The 21105-nt window shown below is 45.9% G+C and overlaps 1 protein-coding gene across 4 annotated transcripts in view; it reads right to left on the reverse strand.

Annotated features, from left to right (window-relative positions):
- The window catches only part of ARHGEF3 (Rho guanine nucleotide exchange factor 3), a 308196-nt gene that overhangs the window by 260892 nt on the left and 26199 nt on the right, over positions 1 to 21105 (reverse strand). For all 4 annotated transcript variants that reach the window (XR_003518294.2, XM_027585490.2, XM_027585491.2 and 1 more), the window contains exon 2: positions 13398 to 13490. Coding sequence is in view for 3 of the 4 variants with exons in the window: in XM_027585488.2 (XP_027441289.1) it covers positions 13398 to 13490 (93 nt within the window). In the remaining variant the exon portion in view is untranslated. The remainder of the gene's footprint in view (positions 1 to 13397; positions 13491 to 21105) is intronic.

The raw sequence follows: 21105 nt of genomic DNA on the forward strand, positions 1-21105 counted from the left end.
CCCAGGAACTGCTACCATTCCTACAACAATACAGCCATAACAGGAATAAGAATAATGTCCAACATCTATTGAGCACTTAACCTGTGTCTGGCCAAGAATCAGGCCCTCTTTGTGGGTGATCTTATTTAATCCTCACAACCACCGTCAGAAGTGGGTAAGATGATTATCTCCATTTTACAGGAACTAAAGTGATTTGTCCAAGGCACCCCAGCTCAGACATAACTGGCCTTTACACCCAGAGCTCAGATGCCAAATTACAGCCTTAAGCCCAACAGCACCCTCCTCCAGAACTGTACCACTTCGAAGCATCCCCAACTGGACCGCCATATTCCAGAAGAAAGCCAGAAACCAAGCTGATACCATAATTTCAATTAAAATAATTAATGTGTATGCATATGCATACCAATGCAAGAAGGAAGTTTCCTGCAGTATTCACTGATTAACCGTGTTTACTGATGAGTGGTAGAATTACACGTGATTACTTTATTTCCTCTTTATATTTTTCTAAACTTCTCAAAGCTTTTACAATCAACACAAATAGTTAATAATAAAAAAGTTACAAAAGTAAAAATTTATAAAATTTGCTTTTTTAACTTACTACTTTTTAGCAAAAAATCTGCCAAACAGCCTTAAATTATTGTCTAGACGAGAAGTTGACAAATGGTCTGCCTGTTTATGTAAATAAGGTTTTATTGAAACACAGCCACACCCATTCACTCACATAAATGTGCCTGCTTTTTGCTATACCAATCGAGTTGAACAGCTGTAAGTAGACACACAGGAACACTACATCCCCTTTCTAATCTGGCCTAAGATGGACCTCTTACTTTCACACTTCAATTTCTCCTCACAATGTGTCTCTGCTTGTTTTGCTACAGCCCAAATTGGATATAGCAGGAAGCTAATGAGGCTGAAGCCCCTCCTTAGAAAGGTATGCATATGGTCTTATGCTTTTATAAAATTTAGACTAGGATATTTTTGAATTATTTTTCTTGAAGAAGCTCCCCCACCCCGATTATGTTTCAGATTCCTCAAACCTGGATCCATCCCTACCTAAAGCCCCAGACACTTCATCACCCTTATTCCAATTTTTTTTAAAGATTTTATTTATTTATTTGAGAGAGACAGAGAGAGAGCACAGAGGGAGAGTGAGAAGGAGAAGCAGACTCCCTGCTAAGCAGAGAGCCCAATGTGGGACTCGATCCCACGACCCTGAGGTCATGACCTGAGCCAAAGGCAGACACTTAACCAACTGAGCTGCCCTTATTCCATTTTTAAGACCACAACGTGTTCGGTGGTGAGAAAGGTCTGGTCTTACCAATCCCCAAGCAGCTTTAGGCATGATGAGCTCTTTGGAATTCCAAGCCCCAGATGGCCAACTCCCACAGACCAAAGCAGCTACCCTTCAATATATAGCTCCAGAGACCATGGGGAAGGGCCCCCCCCCCACCCCCGGGCCAGTCCTCAGGATCCACCAGGAAGCTCAGAGAAGACCATCCAGACAGAGAAGCCCTGATGGCACCCACACCCATGACAGGAAAAGAGTGACACGCCAGCTCACACATCCTGTCTCTCAGCCATTCGTTAATGAATGAAATCCCACTAGCCAATGTAATTTATGTATTTCATGATACAGAGCCATAGCATTTTAAAATGATAAGAGGCAGGTGGATGATGTAAAACTGCTTTCTAAAAAGTCAAGTTGGTCACAAGAACAACAAAAAAAGGGATCAAATCACATAATGTGCGCACAAATATCTTATTGTTTATTTTTAAAAACTTCTTCCAATTCAACCCGTTATGGTGGGGCACTTATATCAATCCAGAGCCTACAGAGCCCAGTTGTCCAATCAAATGCCATCCACGCCTTAACTGTCAGTGGATAGTGTCCTTCACTTTCTAGCTCCTGGTCTATTCTTATCTCATCTTTCTCCAGGGTGGGGGAGGGGCCGTCTTTGTGGAGCGCAGCTGGTGGTTTTGATAAGCAGGTGTCATGAGTATGAAAATGACCTTGCTCATTAGCTGGTGGGAACCCATCAGACAAGGGAGTCACTGTATTACTGTCTACCAGGTCCCAGCCCCCAAAACAAGGCACAGTGAGGCCTAGGGGTGGGGGCGAGGGTAGCTTTCTCTCTCTCTCTCTCTCTCTCATACACACACACACACACACACACACACACACACACACACACACACACACCAGACTGGGGGGGGAGTCACCAGACAAAAGGAAACCTGCATAATTTTACCCAGGAGAGGAAAAAGCTTCTGCTGAACAGGAAAATTAAAATCCAACAATGAAGATGTGATGAGGTGTTTCCCAAACAGCAGAGATAGACAAAGATAAACAAAGGAGATGATCTTTAAGAAAATCAAAGGGAAAGTCTGCATTCTCTGCAGAGCTGGCAAATGCAATTAGGAGAGAGTCCGCGGATGTGGAAGGAGAGGGATGTATATTCACCCAGCTGATTCCAGCATCCAGACAGCCAGGGCCGTGTCAATGGCTGTTACTGTACCAGCCACTGGAAGGGGGCCAACACACAGGACATGCTCAGAGGGGGGGAAGAAAATGTCCCCTAACCCAGTTTCCAATTAAATGTGGGTTAACTGGCACTGCTCCTTGCAGCTCAAGGGGCCGATTCAGAGCTGAAAGGAGCGTTTTTTAAAAAAACAAAAAAACAAAAAAAAAGCTGAGCCTGCCAAGCTAGCACCTTTTATTTTCTCCCATCCTTTCAATTGCTCAGCCTGACCCATGGCTAGCTGAGTTGACTCCTTGGTCCTCAGAGAAATGAGCCCTCCCCGCCCCCAACAGCTCCAGACCCAGACACCCTCCTGGCACATGTGGGGCTGAACTCCATTCTGCATTTCCCATGGAATGGTCACTGCTGCCCGAGGATGAGTCACCCGTGAAAGCCACACATTGTCCCCAACAGACAAAAACGCTCAACCCAGGAGAGTGGTCCATTCACTCTTCTCTAAGCGCCGACCTCTTCCCGTAGTAACTTCTAGAGACTGCTGCCGCCCAGGCAGCCACTCTTCTCTTCCGTCACTGATACAAACCTGAGAGAGCTCTCGGTGACATTCCAGCACAAAGAGAATGCAGACTGTGGAAACCGAGGCCAACTTCCAGCAAGGTGTTTAAAGGCCAAAGAGATATGTAGATCAATTTGTTGGCAGTAATAATAAGTCACATTTATTGCACATCAACAAAGGTACTGGGCTAAGGAGGTATGCTTTACCTATTATCTCATTCAGTCCTCAGAGCTACCCAATAAGGTAGGCCCTATTATTAGCCTCACTTTACATTCAAGGAAACTATAGCCCAGAGGGGTTAAGTGATTTACCCAAGGTTACACCATGCAACAGTCAGGATTTGAATCAAGGCAGTCCATCTCCAGAGTGTTCTTTGTTACTATACACGCTCCACATAAAATATTTAACATCCCATCAAAGACACCCCTTTAAAAGTGTCTACCTTCTAAGTTTATTCTGGAAAGAGGACAATAGGGAATCACCAAGATGAATGATTACATCTGGTGAGTGCGTCAGCGTTGAGGGTAACCCAGGGAAATCCTTCATTTAACAACCAAATCTCAAAGTGCCCAGCTAACACCTTAACTCTCTACTCCTATTTCTATGTGTAATTCAGTGGAACAAGTAAGGGCTAGAATTTCGGATAGGGACTTAGAATTCCCGTTCTGCCACTGACCTGCTGGGCCCTAGGGCTGGACCAGGAATCACAGTCCCTTGCAGCCTCCCCTCCGACCTATGAAAAAGGACCGCAAAGAACATAAAAGAAAGAGGATCACTGGCCCCAGTGGCATGGACATTGGGTGTTTCTGCCACCACACATCTGATTGCCCATCTGTGGGTAAAAGTACTTGGCCTTCCCACCCATTCCCCCTTTCAGTCCAAGGGTTCAGATAAGGCTGAACTTATCCCCTGACCCTCGAGGTCCAGAAGACAGCATGTGTCCCAAGCAGAAAAAATATGAGTCAACTCGGGAAGTCTTGTGGGAACAAGTAGGAATGATAAACTCTCAGTCCACAGCTGTGGGAGAATGTTAGCCTGGAGCTTCTGGGAGGTATCATGTAAAGGAAGCCTTCCTGGGAATGAAGCCAACAAGAGAAGAAAGTGGAATCAAGGGAAGGAAAGAGTGAGCGCAAAACCGAATAACACTGAGCTCCTGGATCCAGCTATGCCTGAAGCTACCCACTTGGGCTGTCCATTTATATGAACAATATATTCCCTTAATCCAGGCTGAACTGTGTTTCTGTCACTTGGAACAACGACAACAAATCCTGACTAATGGAACCGTTGCACAGAATCACAAGAACTCCGAGCTACACAGGGCACTGGAGGCCATCCAACCAGAATGCTTTGCACATATCAGCATTCAGTAGTGGTATGATGGCCTAACAAATTAGTGATTTGTTCATCACTCCAGTTCTGACTTCTCAAACTGAAGTAAAGCTATCCTGTTGACATTATTCTAAACAGCAGGATAAACCAACTGCATCTTCATGGAGCAGTAATTCAAATGACAGCAAGTAGGTTGACATGCTTTTTTCTTGAAAGAGATACAGAGCACAACCAAATGTGGCTCACTCCAGGAAGGCAAGGATGGGTCAATATTAGGGAAATCTACCCATGTAATTTACCTCACTAACACGATCAAGAGGAAAAACACGTATGTCTTTTTTGAAATTTACAATTTCAACATTTATTCCTGACTTTAAAAAAATTTTTTTAATTTTTTTAAAATTTCAACATTTATTCCTGACTTTTAAAAAAAATCTCTTGGGGCACCTGGGTGGCTCAGTCGTTAAGCGTCTGCCTTCGGCTCAGGTCATGATCCCAGGGTCCTGGGATGGAGCCCCGCATCGGACTCCCTGCTCTGTGGGAGGCCTGCTTCTCCCTCTCCCACTCCCCCTGCTTGTGTTCCCTCTCTCGCTGTGTCTTTCTCTGTCAAATAAATGAATAAAATCTTAAAAAAAAAAAATCTCTTAACAAAATAGGAATAGAGAGAAACTTCCTTAAGAGATAGACAGCTTAAACTGAGAGCCGGGACTCCTACTGATGTCAGTATAAGGTAAAAAATGACCCAAGATATCACCATTGTTTAACGTTATTCAGACAGCATTTGCCATTCTAATTAGACCAATAAACAGACAAGGTTTCACCAATTGGGAAGGACGAAGAAGCAAAATTCCATTAACTTGCAGATGATGTGATCATGTGCCTAGAAAAATTCCTCCCCACAAAAAAATAAAATAAGCTCTAAAAATCTATTAGAACTAGTAGGACAGTTTTATAATATTAGTCAACATTAATAAAAGAAATTATTAATCAATAGCTTTCCTATATACAACAAAACAAAACAAACAAGAAAACATAAGTGATTTTTCTAAAACACATTCCTTCTCACACTGTTGTTTCTGCTCCCCGTTTAGTTCCCTGCCCTTACAAAACCTAAACCGAACTACAAAACACTGCAGGGTAGAGACCCTGTTAGAGGTTATCTGGCTCTGGCCTGTGCTGGTCCCCAGTAGATCCCCGAGTTCAGCACAGCGCCTGGCCCACAGCGAGCCTCCATCAGTTCTTGTCCTTGAGGAAGATGCTGGCTCCTGTTCGGACTGCACACAGGTGGGACAAAAGCCACGCTCAGCTCTTGTCCCAGTCCTGGGGAAAGTCTTCACCTGAGTTCCCATGCTCTCCTCCCACCTGGAGAACAAACACAAAAAGACTCTCCCCATCCACACCCCAGCAGAACACCCCACACAAAAGCAGCACTTCATAAATGCATCTTGATAATTCTGTGGGCCTGGTGAGCACTTCAACCATTGGGGTTCCACACTCCACCCCACCCCCCCAGCCTCCCCAGCTCTCCAAACCCGATTATCCACCCTTGGAGTTGAAAAGGTTGATTTACCTCCAGGGAAAGTGCCAGGCTCTTGCCTGGAAGGAATTTCCTATCTGATTCCCCAGGGGGGAGATTGCCGCACATGGTCTCCACCAGCAAGGGCTTGGCATCAGGACGGAGGCTGCTTTTCACCCAAGACCCGTCTTTCCACAGACTGGGTGCCGGATGAGTTCCATGAACTGGGGTTCCTGGTACCACCTCAGAGTGCTGTGCCTATTCAAGTGCCCTCCAGTCTGAGTGTTTTTAAACATTTCCCAAGTATGCACTGTGGGCCCTGCTAGGCCCTTTCCTTAAGCCCTTCGTGTCTATGTCTCATACTCTCGAGCTATGACTTATACTCATGTCTCCTTTTACACTGTAAGCAGGTCCACATCCAACTGTATCCCCCGGGTGCCTGATGGCATGCTGAGCACGTGAACAGTACTCAGATAATTGCTGGCTAGTTTCTTTAAGAGATCAGCATATGTTAGGGACACTCACAGGAAAAGTAGAGGGCTTGCCTTCTGACAGCTCTTCCTTGGTTCTGTGGTTGGTGGGAGAATGATTTAGGGAGTGAAAGCGGACTCATGCCATGTGTTTGGTGTTGACCAGGTGCTGAGTAACTGAACTAGGCACTGCTTACCACACGGAACCTTCACATCGACTTTAGGACCTAACTGCCACTGTTATCCACCTTTCATGGTTGGCAAACCGGGACTTGGAAAATGTCAACAACTGAGCCAGGATCACCACCACCTCCCCTAACACCCTCCTGGCAGTTCCCCTTGTCACTGGGGCTACCCTATAAGAAGGAGACCACCGGGAATTAGGACATGCTGATGGGTTCCCATGATTAGAATGCCCACCCTCCGTGCCTCAGTGGACTATCCTGGCTGAAGGTCAGTCCCACTCCCAGGGTAGACACAGCAGTGGCCCCCTAAGCCCACACCACTCTGTAGGGGGCCTCTGAGCTCCTGTCTGCAGAGAGAAAGTAAGATTCCCAATCATATGAGAAGCCGATGGGGTGGTGAAAAGGCTTTCTCTACTGAGCCAGTCAAGGACAGGTTTAAGTCTGAGCCCTATAATCACCTGCGACATTAGGGCAGGTACTTAAAACTTTGTTTCCTCATCTACAAAACAGAGGCAAACAATATGTCTTCTGCTCAGTCTCTGTGATGTCTGGAGCCAATGTATATAAAAAGCCCTTTTTTAGGAGATGCCTAAGGAATTAGCAGATATTGTTATAATTTGCCACGTAGAGGATTAGCCCAGGCCCACTAGAGAACTGAAGGGCTTTTTCAGTGTCTTCATAGCTGATCTTCCAAGATCTGTCCTAATCAATGCCTTTGGCCAGTATAAGGACAGATAAGGACTTGGTTTGGTGAAAAAACTGTAACAAAGCAGAACTTGAGGTTCAGGAGCCTGAGTGTGTCTTGGCTCTTTTATTCCTTGCTAGAGGACAACAGTCTAACCCTTTGTTTCTCAAAATCCCAGTTCCTCATCTGTCAAATAACGTCGTCTCCCTTAAGGGGTCTTCTCTCAAAAAAGATCACATGTACTGATTAAATTACTTGAACAATAACTTAGTAATCTGTCTATGGGGCTATGCCAATGAATGTAATAAGGAGCCTATTCTGCTTTCACATTTATTCTACAAATGTTTATTGACTACTTTATCCCAGGCACTGCCCTAAGGAATCAATGAAGACACACAGACCCCCATGCGCCCTCACGGGGCTTATAGTTGTTTTAAACAACATATGGAAAATTTTAGGTTTGAAAGGAAACTCACCCATCAACCAACCCCTTTCTTTGAAGCCAGTGAGGAATCTGAGAAATAAAGAAACACATCCAAGGTTACACACCTGTGTTTGCATGGGAGAGTTTCTGCCTGAATAAAAAACTTTATGAAGATACAGCTTATTCTCAACTCACTCACCAGCAGGCTTATAAATGGGTTGGAAGACTCGTTCCACCTCTTGCCTACTATACTATTTTAAAGTTCCTAATGAAAACAAAACAAAACAAAAAAAAAAAAATGCTAAACGATTCAACTCCAAAAATCTGTGTTTTTGGTTACTTTGCCTTTCTGTCCTAGGCACATCACTAAAGCTCTGGGAGGAAGCTTCGAGATTTCCCAGCCCAGCATGTCCCCAGTGTGATCTATGCAACAGCAGATGTGGGGGGGCCGCATACTCTACCCTCTCCTGACAGGCCCCTCCATGCACAGTGACTGACTTTTTACAGGTTCTGTTGGGTCCTGCGAGAAAGGCCACATTTAAGTGAGCTTAAGTCAGCAATACCCAAACAAGTTTGGTGACGGGCCCCCGTGTCCCCTGCAGAGCCTACTGATGTTTGGAAGAAACCATATTCGAATGAGCAGGCTGTGGGAAATACTGAGGGGGTCTCTAAGAAGACACCATGGAGAGTGAAGTGCCTTGACCCAGGTCACAGGGCTGGTGAGTCCAGGAGTTAAGGCTAGAGCCTCAGGTCAGGAGAGGTTACACTCTCCCTTTTGTTGGGTTTCCAGCTTCTCAAGGTCAGCAGCTGAATTTCTGGAGGGTGGAGGAAGTGGAGCAAGCCCCACACAGCCCTGTGGGCAGTGAACAAAGAGCTCATAAAAATCAGTGACCAAAACAGCTCCAGCCTAAGGACAAGATGGAAGCTGATAAGGGGATCAAGAGAACAACCAACAAGGAGCAAACCTAACCTGTGTACAGGTGAGGGCTCTCAAGCATGCTACAAATCAGTTACCCCTGAGCATGAAACCCAACACCACTCTGGGGGCAAATCTCAGTTTGGGATACAGCCCTTCATGTCACCACCACCTAAAAATACTGTTTTCTGGCCAGTTCAGTCTACCAAAGGCACTCACGGGCTATGAGCCTACTGTGTGCTGGGCCCTGGGCCAGATGTGGGTGTTCCTGCACCAGGCAAGGCCAGCCTTCCAGGAGAGTAAAGCCGAGCAGAGCAGGCACAAAGGAGGTACTCAAGACATACTGAAATATATGAGCGAGCCAGAGACAACCTTTATTTTCATAAAGAGACAAACATTTGTACAAGCTGAGAGTGAAAGGCCTTTATAATTCCTTATATGAGCATCTTCCCAAAGTGCTTATGGGTGCTAAGCAGTGAAGGATACTGACTGACTGACCAACTGAATGAATGAGTGAATGAGTGAATGACCAAATGAATGAATGCACAAACTTAAATCTTTCCATTTCTCTGGCATGGGCTAAGTCCTAACCATCCACCCATTTCACCAGTCCATTTCCAGGAAGGATTTACAAGAAGAACAAGGACTTCTCCCCTCAAAATTTTCCTCTTTGAACATCAGAAATTCCACGTGCCTAACTCCACCACAGCACAGCTGAGAAACTGAGGCCCAGTGAAGCAATATCCATCCACAGTCACTGGTGGCAGCGGAAAACTGAACTCCCCAGGGGCTTAAGCTCCTAGGAATCCTGCGTTCTTGTGAGTCCGCACCTAGAGCTAGAAGTGGTGAGTCATGGCTGCTCAGTCAATAAAGGCTGTAGGGAGAGGTCTCCTCAATAAAGTCACGAGGTTAAAAGACAAAACGCCCACAAGCACTGGAGGGCAGTGTGGTCTGTGGGCAGGGTCTCCAGGGAGCCACTCTCTTCAGGAAAGTGGGGTGAGCCCCCAGAGAGTTGAGGTCCTTCTCACTGGCCGGCTTTGTCATTTCACCTCACTTCAGGGACCTGTTGTCACTACTCCACCCCCTACACTCATCAGTCCAGAAACACTAGTGAGCACCTACTGTGTGCCACACCCTGGGTAAATGATAGTGAGCAAAACAGGTAAGATCTGGCCCCATGGAGTTCACGGTGAGGCAGACACTAAAATATAAATACATATAGGATGAGAAATTGTGTCAACTGATTACCATTTCGGGGCGCTTGGGTGGCTCAGTCGGTTGGGGATCTGCCTTCGGCTCAGGTCATGATCTCGGGGTCCTGGGATCGAGCCCCGCGTTGGGCTCCCTGCTTAGCGGGGAGTCCCCTTCTCCCTCTCCCTCTGCCCCTCCCCCTGCTCATGCTGTCTCACTCTCTCTCAAATAAATAAATCTTTTTAAAAAAATAAAAATAAAACGTAAGTCTTGCCCTATCAGCCTCCTGATAAAAAATCTTCGTAGGTTCCTCACCCTATGTGAGAATAAAAATACACAAACAAACATGAAAACAGCCACCTTTATTAAGTGCTTACTATATGCCAAGTACTTTACTGTGATTAACTCAGGGTGTGCCCCAGCAACTTACTGCAGGAGATCCTATTATTATCCCCACTGACCAGTGAAGAACTAGTTTTCCACTTAACCACTGCTCTGCTCATAGTGTATGCCATCCCCACCCCCGACCCTGGATCCTCTAAGAACTCACCTTACGCATCTTTCTGTGTCTGGTGCACAGGTAGTATTCAATAAAGGCCTACTGAATGAATGATCAATTGATGGATCAATGGACAAGTTTCCTTCAAGGCATTATTGGCTAATCAGCTCATTTTTTGGAACAAGTGCTGCTCAGTGTTCTAATAACAACACTAGACTAGCTGTGATGTACAAAGGGCCAGAGCCAGACCTGGGACCTGAGCCCGAGGCTTGTCTCTGTGTGAAGTCAGACAATCACATCATCACCCTAGGCCAGACTGCTTAAAACTACTGATGAAGAGCAAGAAATTATAATAGTGAGCCTACGATTATCTGGGTCTAAGCTTTCATGTCTCCAAAACATCATGGGAGGGGGCCTCAGGAAGGCCTCCAGAATTGCACACTGCCTGCCTTTAGAATGAGATCTAAACTTGCAATTCTAGAGTAGGGTGACTGATTGGGCCTATGGGGGCAAGTGACACACTTCCTTCCACAGCTCAGTGGGTGTATTTATCCTAATAAAGCAGATCAATTCCAATGACAAATATGCACAACCTGGTGTTAAAAAATAACAACAAAAAAGACAAGCCTGGCTCAGTCGGGTGACTCTTAAACTTGGGGTCGTGAGTTTCGACACGCACGCTGAGGGTAGAGATTACTTAAATAAATAAATAAACCTAAAAAAAGAAAGAAAAAAAAAAAACTAAGCCCAAATTGAAGTCATTTCCTCCCCCACAACAGCAAACCAAGACTTCATTATAGTTTCAACCTATCCCAGGAAGGTGACCTTTTTAGAATTCAACCTGAAATTTTTTCATCAGCACTAGTGAGGTCAGCTGCAAGATTAAAACCCTGCCATTCCCTCCCTGACCCAAAAAAAGGTGTCTTGACCTGAAACAATCTTTTCTTTTGCTAATAACTTCCTTGCCCCACTCTCCTTCCTATAAAAACCTTCCTATTCTGTTCACCTCCTCAGAGCCCCTTTCTACTTTCCCAGGTGATGAATTGTTTAATAAAAGCCAATTCGACCTTCAAATTTACTTGGTTGGATTTTGTTTTCTAACACTGGAAAACCCCTTTCCAGAGAAGCATTTTGGACAAACTCAGGTGAGGCTGCCACCCAACTGGACCCCAGACAGAGGAGCTAATGATACGTAGGAAACTGTGTTCACATGCCGGGTAGGGACCTCTCCCCCTGGAAGGCCATGGATGCGGAATAACAACCGGGTGTGGCCAACGCAACAGCAAACACAGGCGTGATGGCCCCACAGCTCCGTCCTCAAGGAGAACTCAGTGTGGGTCTGTTGGTCACTGCAAGTGAGGGCAACACTAGGAGCTGCAGCTCCATGGTGAGATAGGGTTTTTGCTGTTTGGGTTGGTTTTGAATGACACCTATAGCCCCAAATGAGCTTGGTTTTGAATGAATTTCTGCCCTATGTTGCCTACTGGCCATAATGAGGGTAAGAACACAACTCCCTATCATATAGGGTCATGTGAGAATTAAATGAGATACGTCAGCCCAGTGATCCACACAGAGCCTGACACATAGCATCTTCTCAAATGGTTGCCAATGGTGATGATGGCGGTGACAGTGGGTGGTGGGTGGAACCACCTGAAGTAGGAAAATCCGACCAAAGGCTCTTCAAAACCAGCAGTCAAGAGAGAAGCAGGTAATCCTGTGACACACTCTCCTGGAGAAGCATGCTTGGATACTTTACAGAAGAGAAAACGAAGTGGCATCCACTCTCAGATATGACCAGGACTTCCCAGATGTCCTGGGCCTTGGGATGGGTCACTAAGCCCCTTTAAGGACAGAGCTCACCATCTGCCATTGGGAGATGAAACCAGGTAACAGAGAGACCTGAGGAGATGAACTTCCCCAGAGTAAAGAGAAGGGGGAGGAAATGACAACCATGGAGAGATACCACCCAATGGACTGTCAAAAACAGAAGAGCATAAAGAGCTGGGGTGCAGCAGGAGAGCAGGCAAATAGGAGATCTGGCACCCTGTTGACGAGTGGTCTTTAGAGAATGACTTGGCAATATTTAGTAAGATCTTAAAGGTATACACAGGATGGCGCAACAAATCCACTCCTCAGTAACTTCCTAAGAGAACTATCTGCCCATGTGTGCAGGAGGCACATACCAAAAAGTGCCTCCCAGCACAATATAAAGGCAAACAATGGGACCCACTTACCCACCACCCACAAGAACATGGCTCAATAAACAGTGGGATTCTTATGCCACGCATACACTATTCATTTTGTAGCAGATAAAAGGAAGATTTTCATATACTGTCTTGAAAACATTTTAAGACATACTATTGAATTTTTTTAAAAAAGATCACAAAATAGACCAATAAGCATAGTATGACTGCCTGTATCAAAAGAACAGAAAGGGGGGGGAAGGGAAAGAAAGAATGGCTTTTTTCTCTGTATGTAAGCACCTAGAAAAAGTTCTGGAAGGAAATACACAAAAGTAAGTCACAGTAGTTACTTCTGGGAAAGGCAGGTGTGGAGGGAAGTGGCTGGGAATGAAACTGGGGGAGGGTGTGTCACCTATTTTTAACTAGGAAAAATGTATCTATGCATCTCTTGGGCATTAAAATAAAATTAAATGAATACATTTATTTTTAAGAAGAAAAAGAAGAAGTGGAAGAAAGAGAAAGATGTAGCTGCCAAAAGCTGACGGGCTGTCTTTGCCTTCTCTCAGGGACTGGCCACCCACACATGTAGACATAATCATCTGAGCAAGTGTTCACAGTTTCTAGGAATGAGTGTCCATACCTTTTAGAATCAAATATTTAATTCTATACCACATTAGTTCTATTTATACCAACTCTTCCTTCTAAGTCTTAGAAAATAATCTCTCATACTTAACAAAGGTATCCTCCTCTGGTGTCAGAAATTGGAGATTGGGAAAGGGGACACAAGAAATCCTGCTATTTCCAATTTTAGTATATGTGCTGCCGAAGTGAGCACGAAATCCTGCTATTTCCAATTCTTGATGGCCTCCACTGACGTATACAGACTTAGTTCATCTAAGTCCTACACTGCATTTAATTGTTGCATGTGAGAATTTTAAAATTTTTAATTTTTAAAGATATTTTTACCTTTCCTTGTTTTCTTCCATCCCTCTGAAGACACTCTGATTCATTCCTGTGAAACTGTCCATAGACACAGCATGGCTGACCCAGGTCTTCTTTCTGAAAGCAAAACAACCAATATGTATAACCTGGGCATATTTATGTTATAAATACACAAAGAGCTGTATTAAATACATACAAGGGGAATATGTCAAAGGTGGTCCAGTGACAATTAAAATCCAATCTCCCTTTCTTCCACAGTTATTCAAGTCCTATCAGGGACTACATCTCCCCAGCGTACTTGCAGGTAAGTGTGGCCAGGTATCTAACTTCCCAGTGGAATGACAGAGGAAAGGTGTCACTTCCCCATCTAGGTTTTACAACTTGGCACACCTTGTCCACCCTTCTCACTGGCTCCCACATGCTAGACCTCAGTTCGGACTGTGCAGATGATTACCACGCATTTGGAAACAACGGAGCAACAAGATAGAAGGCACCTGGGCCTGTGATTGACTACGTGGAGCAGGACCACCCTCTCACCTTGCAAACTTAGAGAGAAATTGCTTTATTCTTTAAGTCACTGTTTTATTTGGTCCTATTTGTATGACTAGTTAACTCTCATCACAGTTGGCGCTATCCTTAAATATTACCTTTGGGACCCTCCTGAGGGTGAGTTTGGTTATTTGGAGCTTATGACGTGCTATGTCTATGGAGACAGGTAAGGCCAAACTATTTTCAATCACAACTTTGGTAAAACCACATGTAATTTAAGTAGTACCCAATCAGTGTTAGATGGATGAAGATGTTAATGAGTGTGTAATACCTTCTAGTGTGAAGACTGTCAAGAGCAGCATATGTGGCAGAATTAGGAACAGTGGAATCCACAAGTATGAGTTGTGAGCTTTGCTTCACAAAATGACTACTTGGAGTGGTAAAATATCCCAATGAACATGATACCCACATTTAAGGATTCGAGTCTATGTGCTTGAAAGCAACAGAAACTAGGAAGACACAGGGATGAGACAGAGAGAGAACATTTCAATGGGTGGAGGATTCTGCCCACTCACTCTTCCACCCCCTGAGCAGTTGCCCCAGCTGAGTCTGAGATAGAATGCTGAGCTTCCCTCCTCAGCCTCAGGTACTGCGTTCCTCACCACCTGGGGTGGGGTTAACATTAAAGCAGATTCTCTTTCTACAGCATGGTCCCAAACCCAAACCAGCTGCTTCATTTGGTGTCAACCAAAGAAAGAAACAGCCATCAGTTTCAACACTGGAAGACTGGCTGTGTAGACCATATTGAGAGATGGAGGACTGGCCTTCAACCTGATGCCTCTTAGGCAAAAGGGGCTTAGGGGTAATTTGGACACCTATGATCTTCCACGATCTTCCATGCTGGTGCATCAGCCTGCTGAGCATCAGATCTGCTTGGCCCAATCTCCCTCCTACTATCCTCCTCCATCTGCCCCACCATGAGTCTGGCCTTTTTTCCAGATCAAAGCACCATTAGGGGAACACCTGGCTGGCTCATTTGGTACAGCATGCAATTCTTGATCTCAGGGTTGTAAGTTCGAGCCCCATTTTAGGTGCAGAGATTACTTAAAAAATAAAATCTTTTTTTTTTTTTTTTTAAAGGCACCATTGGGATAAACTCTTAAATCCAGGTGAGCAGGATTGGATACCTTGGACTCCTGCACCGCAAGGCATTGGAAACGGTCAGTGTTAGACTATCCCCAGCCATAGTCTACAATGCTGCTCTTTTATTTAACTGGCAAAGAGCACACCATGAGATATTTTTAGCATCTGGATCCCTGTCTGGGACCACTGCTCTGGCTTCCATCAGAGCTAACTTCATCAGCTAAGGCATGTGCATTACAGAGGGGCCCAGAATAAGGCAAGAGGGAAGATGTGGATCCTGGAATGAGGAGAGATGGAAGGGTAGTGAGACATGGGCTCGGAGTCTCAGAGGGGTCACCACATCCCCACCATCCCCACTACAAAGGGAAAGGGGAGAAAGCAAGCAGCCCACACCAGAGTCACTTCGGCAGCCCAACTCAGCTCAGCCTGGAAGCCACATCCGCTCAGTGTACAAGCCCTTCCACAGCACAGTAACTGCTGCAAGGGGGTTCAACACCTATAGCCCCAAATTATGCTGACTCTCCTCAACGCCACATTTCCCAAGCAGCTGTGAGGGGTCAGAGCCTGCCCCCAAAGGAACCACCAGCTATTTCTGGGTCAGGTTCTGATAAACCATCACCTTTCTGCCTGTGGCAAGGGGCAAGGACTGAGGGCACCCTGCTCTGTACCCCAGCCATGAGGGGTGCTCAAGGCCAGGCTCTGTCATGGATTATTTCATCCATTTCTCACGTCAGCCCTGGGAGGCAGATACTGCCTCATTTTACAAATCAGGAAACTGGGCACAAAGAAGTTAAGATTTGGCCAAAGGCCATACAGAACAACAAAATGGTAAAATTGAGACTTGCACCAAGCATTTGATCTGGGAGTCTGTGCCCCTAACCAGTATATTATAATGTGCACGGTAAAGCTCAGTAACGGCTGAATGAATGAACAAATGAAGAATGAATAGTTTCAAAAGCAGTTGCAGGAATGGGGGGCTATGGCGAGATGGTGTCTCTATAAAGCCCTAGGAGGGTGGACCATGATCCTGACACCACCCAACCTGGATGCCAACCAAATGGGTGATATTCTCAGACCCCCCCTCAAGACAGTCACTCGGTCCCTGAACATTCTGAACACTCTGAACCCAGGGTTGCCAATTTCTATAAAAGGAATTTATGAGCTTAATACAGTTGTCCCTAATAACCACAGCTACCTCTGATTCAGCACCTGTGCACAGGCAGTAAACACAGGGTTTGCACACGGAGGCTTCTCATCCACCCACAGCCCCACAGGGAAGGCAGGACCACGCCCATTTATCAGATGGCAAAACCAGAGCTCCGAAGGGTGTGGGTAGCCTAAAGTCACAGCGCTTACATGAGGGCAGTTTTCAAACTCTGAGCAGCCAGCTGAACAGCACAGGCTTTCTGCCACTGCATGATACCCATCACTCACCTTGCTCAATCACAAAGTTGCAAAGATAAGAGGTGTTCTAACTCTGAAGCTGGAAAGTTCTGTGTTAATCTAAAGTGACTCAGGATTTCCCAACCCCAGTCACTTCCATGGAAGAGGAATCCCACTTCACCCCAACTAGAAACTCTTGGCACCAGCACTTTCTCATTCCTCTCCTCAGCTGCCTGGATCAGCATTGACCAGCATTTGCTGAGCACCAACTTCCAGCAAGGCACAACTGTGTCCCTTGGACACCAAGCCCTGCTAATTCTTCACTGAAAAATCTCTCTTCTCAGGAAGCACCGAGTGTTGGTGAGGATGTAAAGCAACCACAACTCTCACCCCTGCTGTTGGTGGGAGCACAAATGGGTCTAACCAGCTTTGAGGATTGCGGGAATACTTGCACTTGCTCCTAGGTCCATATGTGCACCAAAAGACATTTTCTAGAATGTTCTCAGTAGCACTATGCATAACAGCCTTCTATTAGTTTCTTATTGCTGTTGTAACAAATTACCACAAACTTAATGGCATAAAACAACACAAATTTATCATCTGATAGTTCTGGAGGTCAGAAATGGTCTAAAATGGGTCAGCAGAGCTGCATTCTTTCTGAAACTCTAGAGGACAATCCATTCCCTTGTCCTTTCCAGCTTCTGGAAAACCACCTGCGTTCCTCAGCTCCTGGCCCCTTCCTCCATTTCAGAGCCAACAGCGTAGCATCTTCAAATCTCTTCTCTCACCTCTGCTTCCACTTCCATGTCTCACTCTCTGAGCCGGACCCTCTCTCTTCCTTCTTGTAAGGATCATTGTTACAGTTGTCCCATCCAGATAATTCAGGATCATCTCTCCATGTCACAATTCTTAACTAACCTTTACTAAGCCTCTTTGCCATATAGGGTAACTTAGTCACAAGTATTACCAGTGAATGGTACCTATGACCAGGGATTAGGTCATGGACATCTTTCAAGGGGCCATGACTTGACCTACCTCAAGCTCCAAGCCAGAAGTGGCCCCAATGCTCATCAGCAACAGAATTAATGAAATAAATAGTGGTAATTCACAGCAATGAGAACAGATGAGTTAAAACTACTTGTCACAACAAGGATTGCTCTTCGTGAGAAGATGCTGAGGCCAAGACACCAAACACAAGAGGGTCTGCCGTATGAGTCTGTCTGCAGAAAGCCCAGAACCAGGTCAAATGACCCCACGCTGTTAGCAGTCATGACAGCAGTTGTAGCTGGGGAGCTGAGGTTGAGGAGGGCACAACGGAGCTTCTGGGGTGCTTGCCAAGGGTCTGTTTCTTAATCTAGGTGCTGCTTACACAGGTGTGTTCAGTTTGTGACAATCTATCAAGCTACAGTTATGATCTGTGCCCTTTCCTGTGAGTATGTTATGCTTTAATAAGAAGCTTTAGGAATTTTGTAACAACAAACTGTATCTATTTAAAGCTTCCCCCCACTCCACCCAAGTTCTCAGTAATCCTCTCAACAGAGAAGGATGCTGCAAGTTTGTTTTCTATACATCAAGGTAGCCATGAGAAATTCCCCAACTTTGCATCCTACAATTCCAGGTCAATAGTTATGAAAATACAATAAAAGCATTTATACTATGGAAGAGGAGGAAGAGAAGCAGTAGCTTCTCTGCCTCTCTCATCCCATTTCCACTCCACGGGCCCCTGTCATTTCACCTCTGGACGAAGTAGATCCCAGCTGGCCCCCTCACCACCCCCAACCCTGGCAATCACTGACCACCCAACTGGTCTGGAATGTTCCCCCGACACCTGCCACATGGTCCTTCCCCCCTTTTCACCCCTCTGACATGTCCACAGGGAGCCCCATATCCTCCCAGGAGATCCCCCAGCTCCTGTAGGACGTGCAATACAAACCACACCATTTGGACTTCCTTGCTACTGTCACATAGTAACCTGTTAGTAGTATCGAGTACTTTAGTCTAATCTCCCCCAAAAGACTACAAACGCAAGAACAGAAATCAGGTCTTGTACCTTCAATTCTTATTGATGTGAACTTCTTCAACTAATTAAGAACTACTACTATCATTAACAGCCTTTGTTGAGCACCTGCTTCATATCACATTCAGTGCTCCTCATGCATTTCATTTCCTCTTCTCCCAGCCAGTGAAGCGGGTACCATCATGATCCCCCTTTTGAATGGGAGGAAACTGAGGCACAGAATGGCTAAGTAACATGCTGAGGGTCCCAAAGCTCATCACAGGAAGCATGGGATTTGAACCCATCCAAGCTGATTTCAGAGTCCATGCTTTTGACCCACATCCCACTCTGCTTCCCTATGTCCCACCCAAAAGCCACAGTTGGATGTATTATTGGTGTTTAATACACACCGTGACATGCCGGATCACAAAAAATACACACACACACACACACACATACATGTTTAATTATGTTATAAAATCCCTCACCAGTACACAAATAACAAATCAAGACTCTTCACCAAATAAGATCTTTTCAGCCTCAGATCTCAAAGGAGGACACACCCTCTGGAGAGATTTGCAGAAGCTCTGCATAGTCCTTGCTCTGCATCATGCTTGGCATTCAGGGGGCTTTATAAACATTTATCAGTAAAAGACAGCCAGAATTTGTCCTACAGGCTCTTTTATCAGAATAGGGAGAGAGCTGGACACTTTTTTTTTTTTTTTTTTTGGCCTGCCAATCTCAGGGTCAAAGCCAACGTCAGAGTTGAAAGCTGATTGGATAACTCAGGCTGTGACCACAAAGTCCCAAGCCACCTGCCCCAGATGACCTCACCTCCTCGATGGCCAAGAATTGTGACCCAGAGGCCTTGGCCAGTGCCAAGGCCACCACCCTGGAGGACTGCTGAAGCCACTAAACAGGACCAGAGATAATGACACCAGCAGCCCTGCGGTCCCCAGAATAGCAGGTGATGGCTGGCTCAAGCCCACGCACTCCCTCCCCTCAAGGTCCCCCCACGGTCAGGTACCAAGCAGTGCACCTGTGCCGTCCATTCACTCTCATCCTCTCACAGATTGGCTCCAGCGTCTATGTGGATACAGAAGAAAGGGCCTGTGCCCAGGAGCATGCAGACTATTGAGAAGACATTATTTTTAAATGGCTTCCTCTGAGGAGGAACATGGGACTGGCTGAAGGTTAACGTGGGCTTCCGTTATAACTGCACCCCTAGCATTTTTACAAGAACAAAAAGTGTTTATGTATTTTGGAGGTTATTAAAATTGTTTCAAAGTTTCTTTTAATAATAAAAAAAAACCTTATCATTACAGTACGGTGTGAGCCCGCAGTAATAGAGAGATACAGAGTTACAAGGGGATCAGCACCTACATCAGCCTGAGGGAGTCATGGAAGGCTTCTCCGAGGAGGCACTGCCTGGGCTGAGTTTTGAAGGAGGAGTAAGAGCTTGCCAGGCCAACACTCCAGGGTTGCTCTGGGTGAAGGGCACGGTGTAAGTAATGGCAGGGAGGAGACAGAGGTCACAAGAGTGAGAAGAGGGTAGAGGGAAGTATGAGGAGGGCTGGAACACCACAGCACCTCTCCTCGGTGGGTTGTGCATGGCCGAGTTAGATGATGTAATCTCTGCTGAGGGTTCATCCAAGAAGAGGCACTTGTGAGTGGTTGGCATTGTCTACTGTTACTTGTACGTCTACTCCATCCTTCCTAGAGATCAGACTCTATGGACCTCATGGAGGGGGAGGGTTATTGGGGCAAGAATTTGGAAATAAGATCCCCACAACCACCCGCTGAGAGACACTGTAAACTTAACCACTCCTGTGCCCTTGGGCTTTCCCAGAGCCCCCTAGTGCCCCGCTGGAGCTCCCACTCCTCCCTCATCCAAACCCCACCCACGTGTGTGCACGTGTCTCCCCAGCTGCACTGGGTTTCCTGACACCCCAAGCATGAACACAGTGACAAGTATAACAGTTGTTGAACAAATGAACAAATGAACTGCACTTCTCCACGCTAATGAAAGGTGATGCAGAATCAGGACATCACAGATGCCATCACCACACAGCTGAAGAAATAATCATGGGGACCGGCCACCCCAGAATCACAGAAAAATGAGGTTCCAAGAGGCAAAACCCCCAGAGTACCCACCCAAGCCCTTACATCACCCTATCAAAGAAAGATGTATCCTTAAGAGACCCAATGACTCAGGTGCCATATGCCCAAAGTCAAGGTGCCCCAGCGATGAAATGGACGCAACAGGCTGATGCCATTTTCATACTTGCTCCAACAAGTATTTTGAACTCCACTCTTGCCCTCTTGCCAGGCAGCCTCCAGGTTAGGCAGCTGGCTCTCCACGTGCCTTAATTACCTGGAGAGCAGAGCTGAGTGTGCCACAGCAGCAGATAACAGTTCCCATTCTCACTGCCTAGGTCAAGGCTGTGAGTGTGGGCATGGTAAGCTTGTTTGGGAGGCATGGACAGAAGATTAGGTTGGTCCTCAGGGCCTCATCACAAGCCTCTAGCCTCTCCAGTGTGAGATCACATCCCAGGGTCTAGAATGAGGGTTCAGCGGGGATACCACTGGTGGTCAAGTCCTGTTCAGGCTGCCTGTCCTTAGACCAAAGGGTATTCTGACTTCAACCAGGGAATCTCCTCTCCCGCATGATTCTTATGCCAGAATAAGTTCTCATACTATAAAATAGTTCCAACGCAACAA

The sequence above is a fragment of the Zalophus californianus genome, chromosome 1 (genome assembly GCF_009762305.2).
Source record: "Zalophus californianus isolate mZalCal1 chromosome 1, mZalCal1.pri.v2, whole genome shotgun sequence".
Taxonomy (NCBI): domain Eukaryota; kingdom Metazoa; phylum Chordata; class Mammalia; order Carnivora; family Otariidae; genus Zalophus; species Zalophus californianus.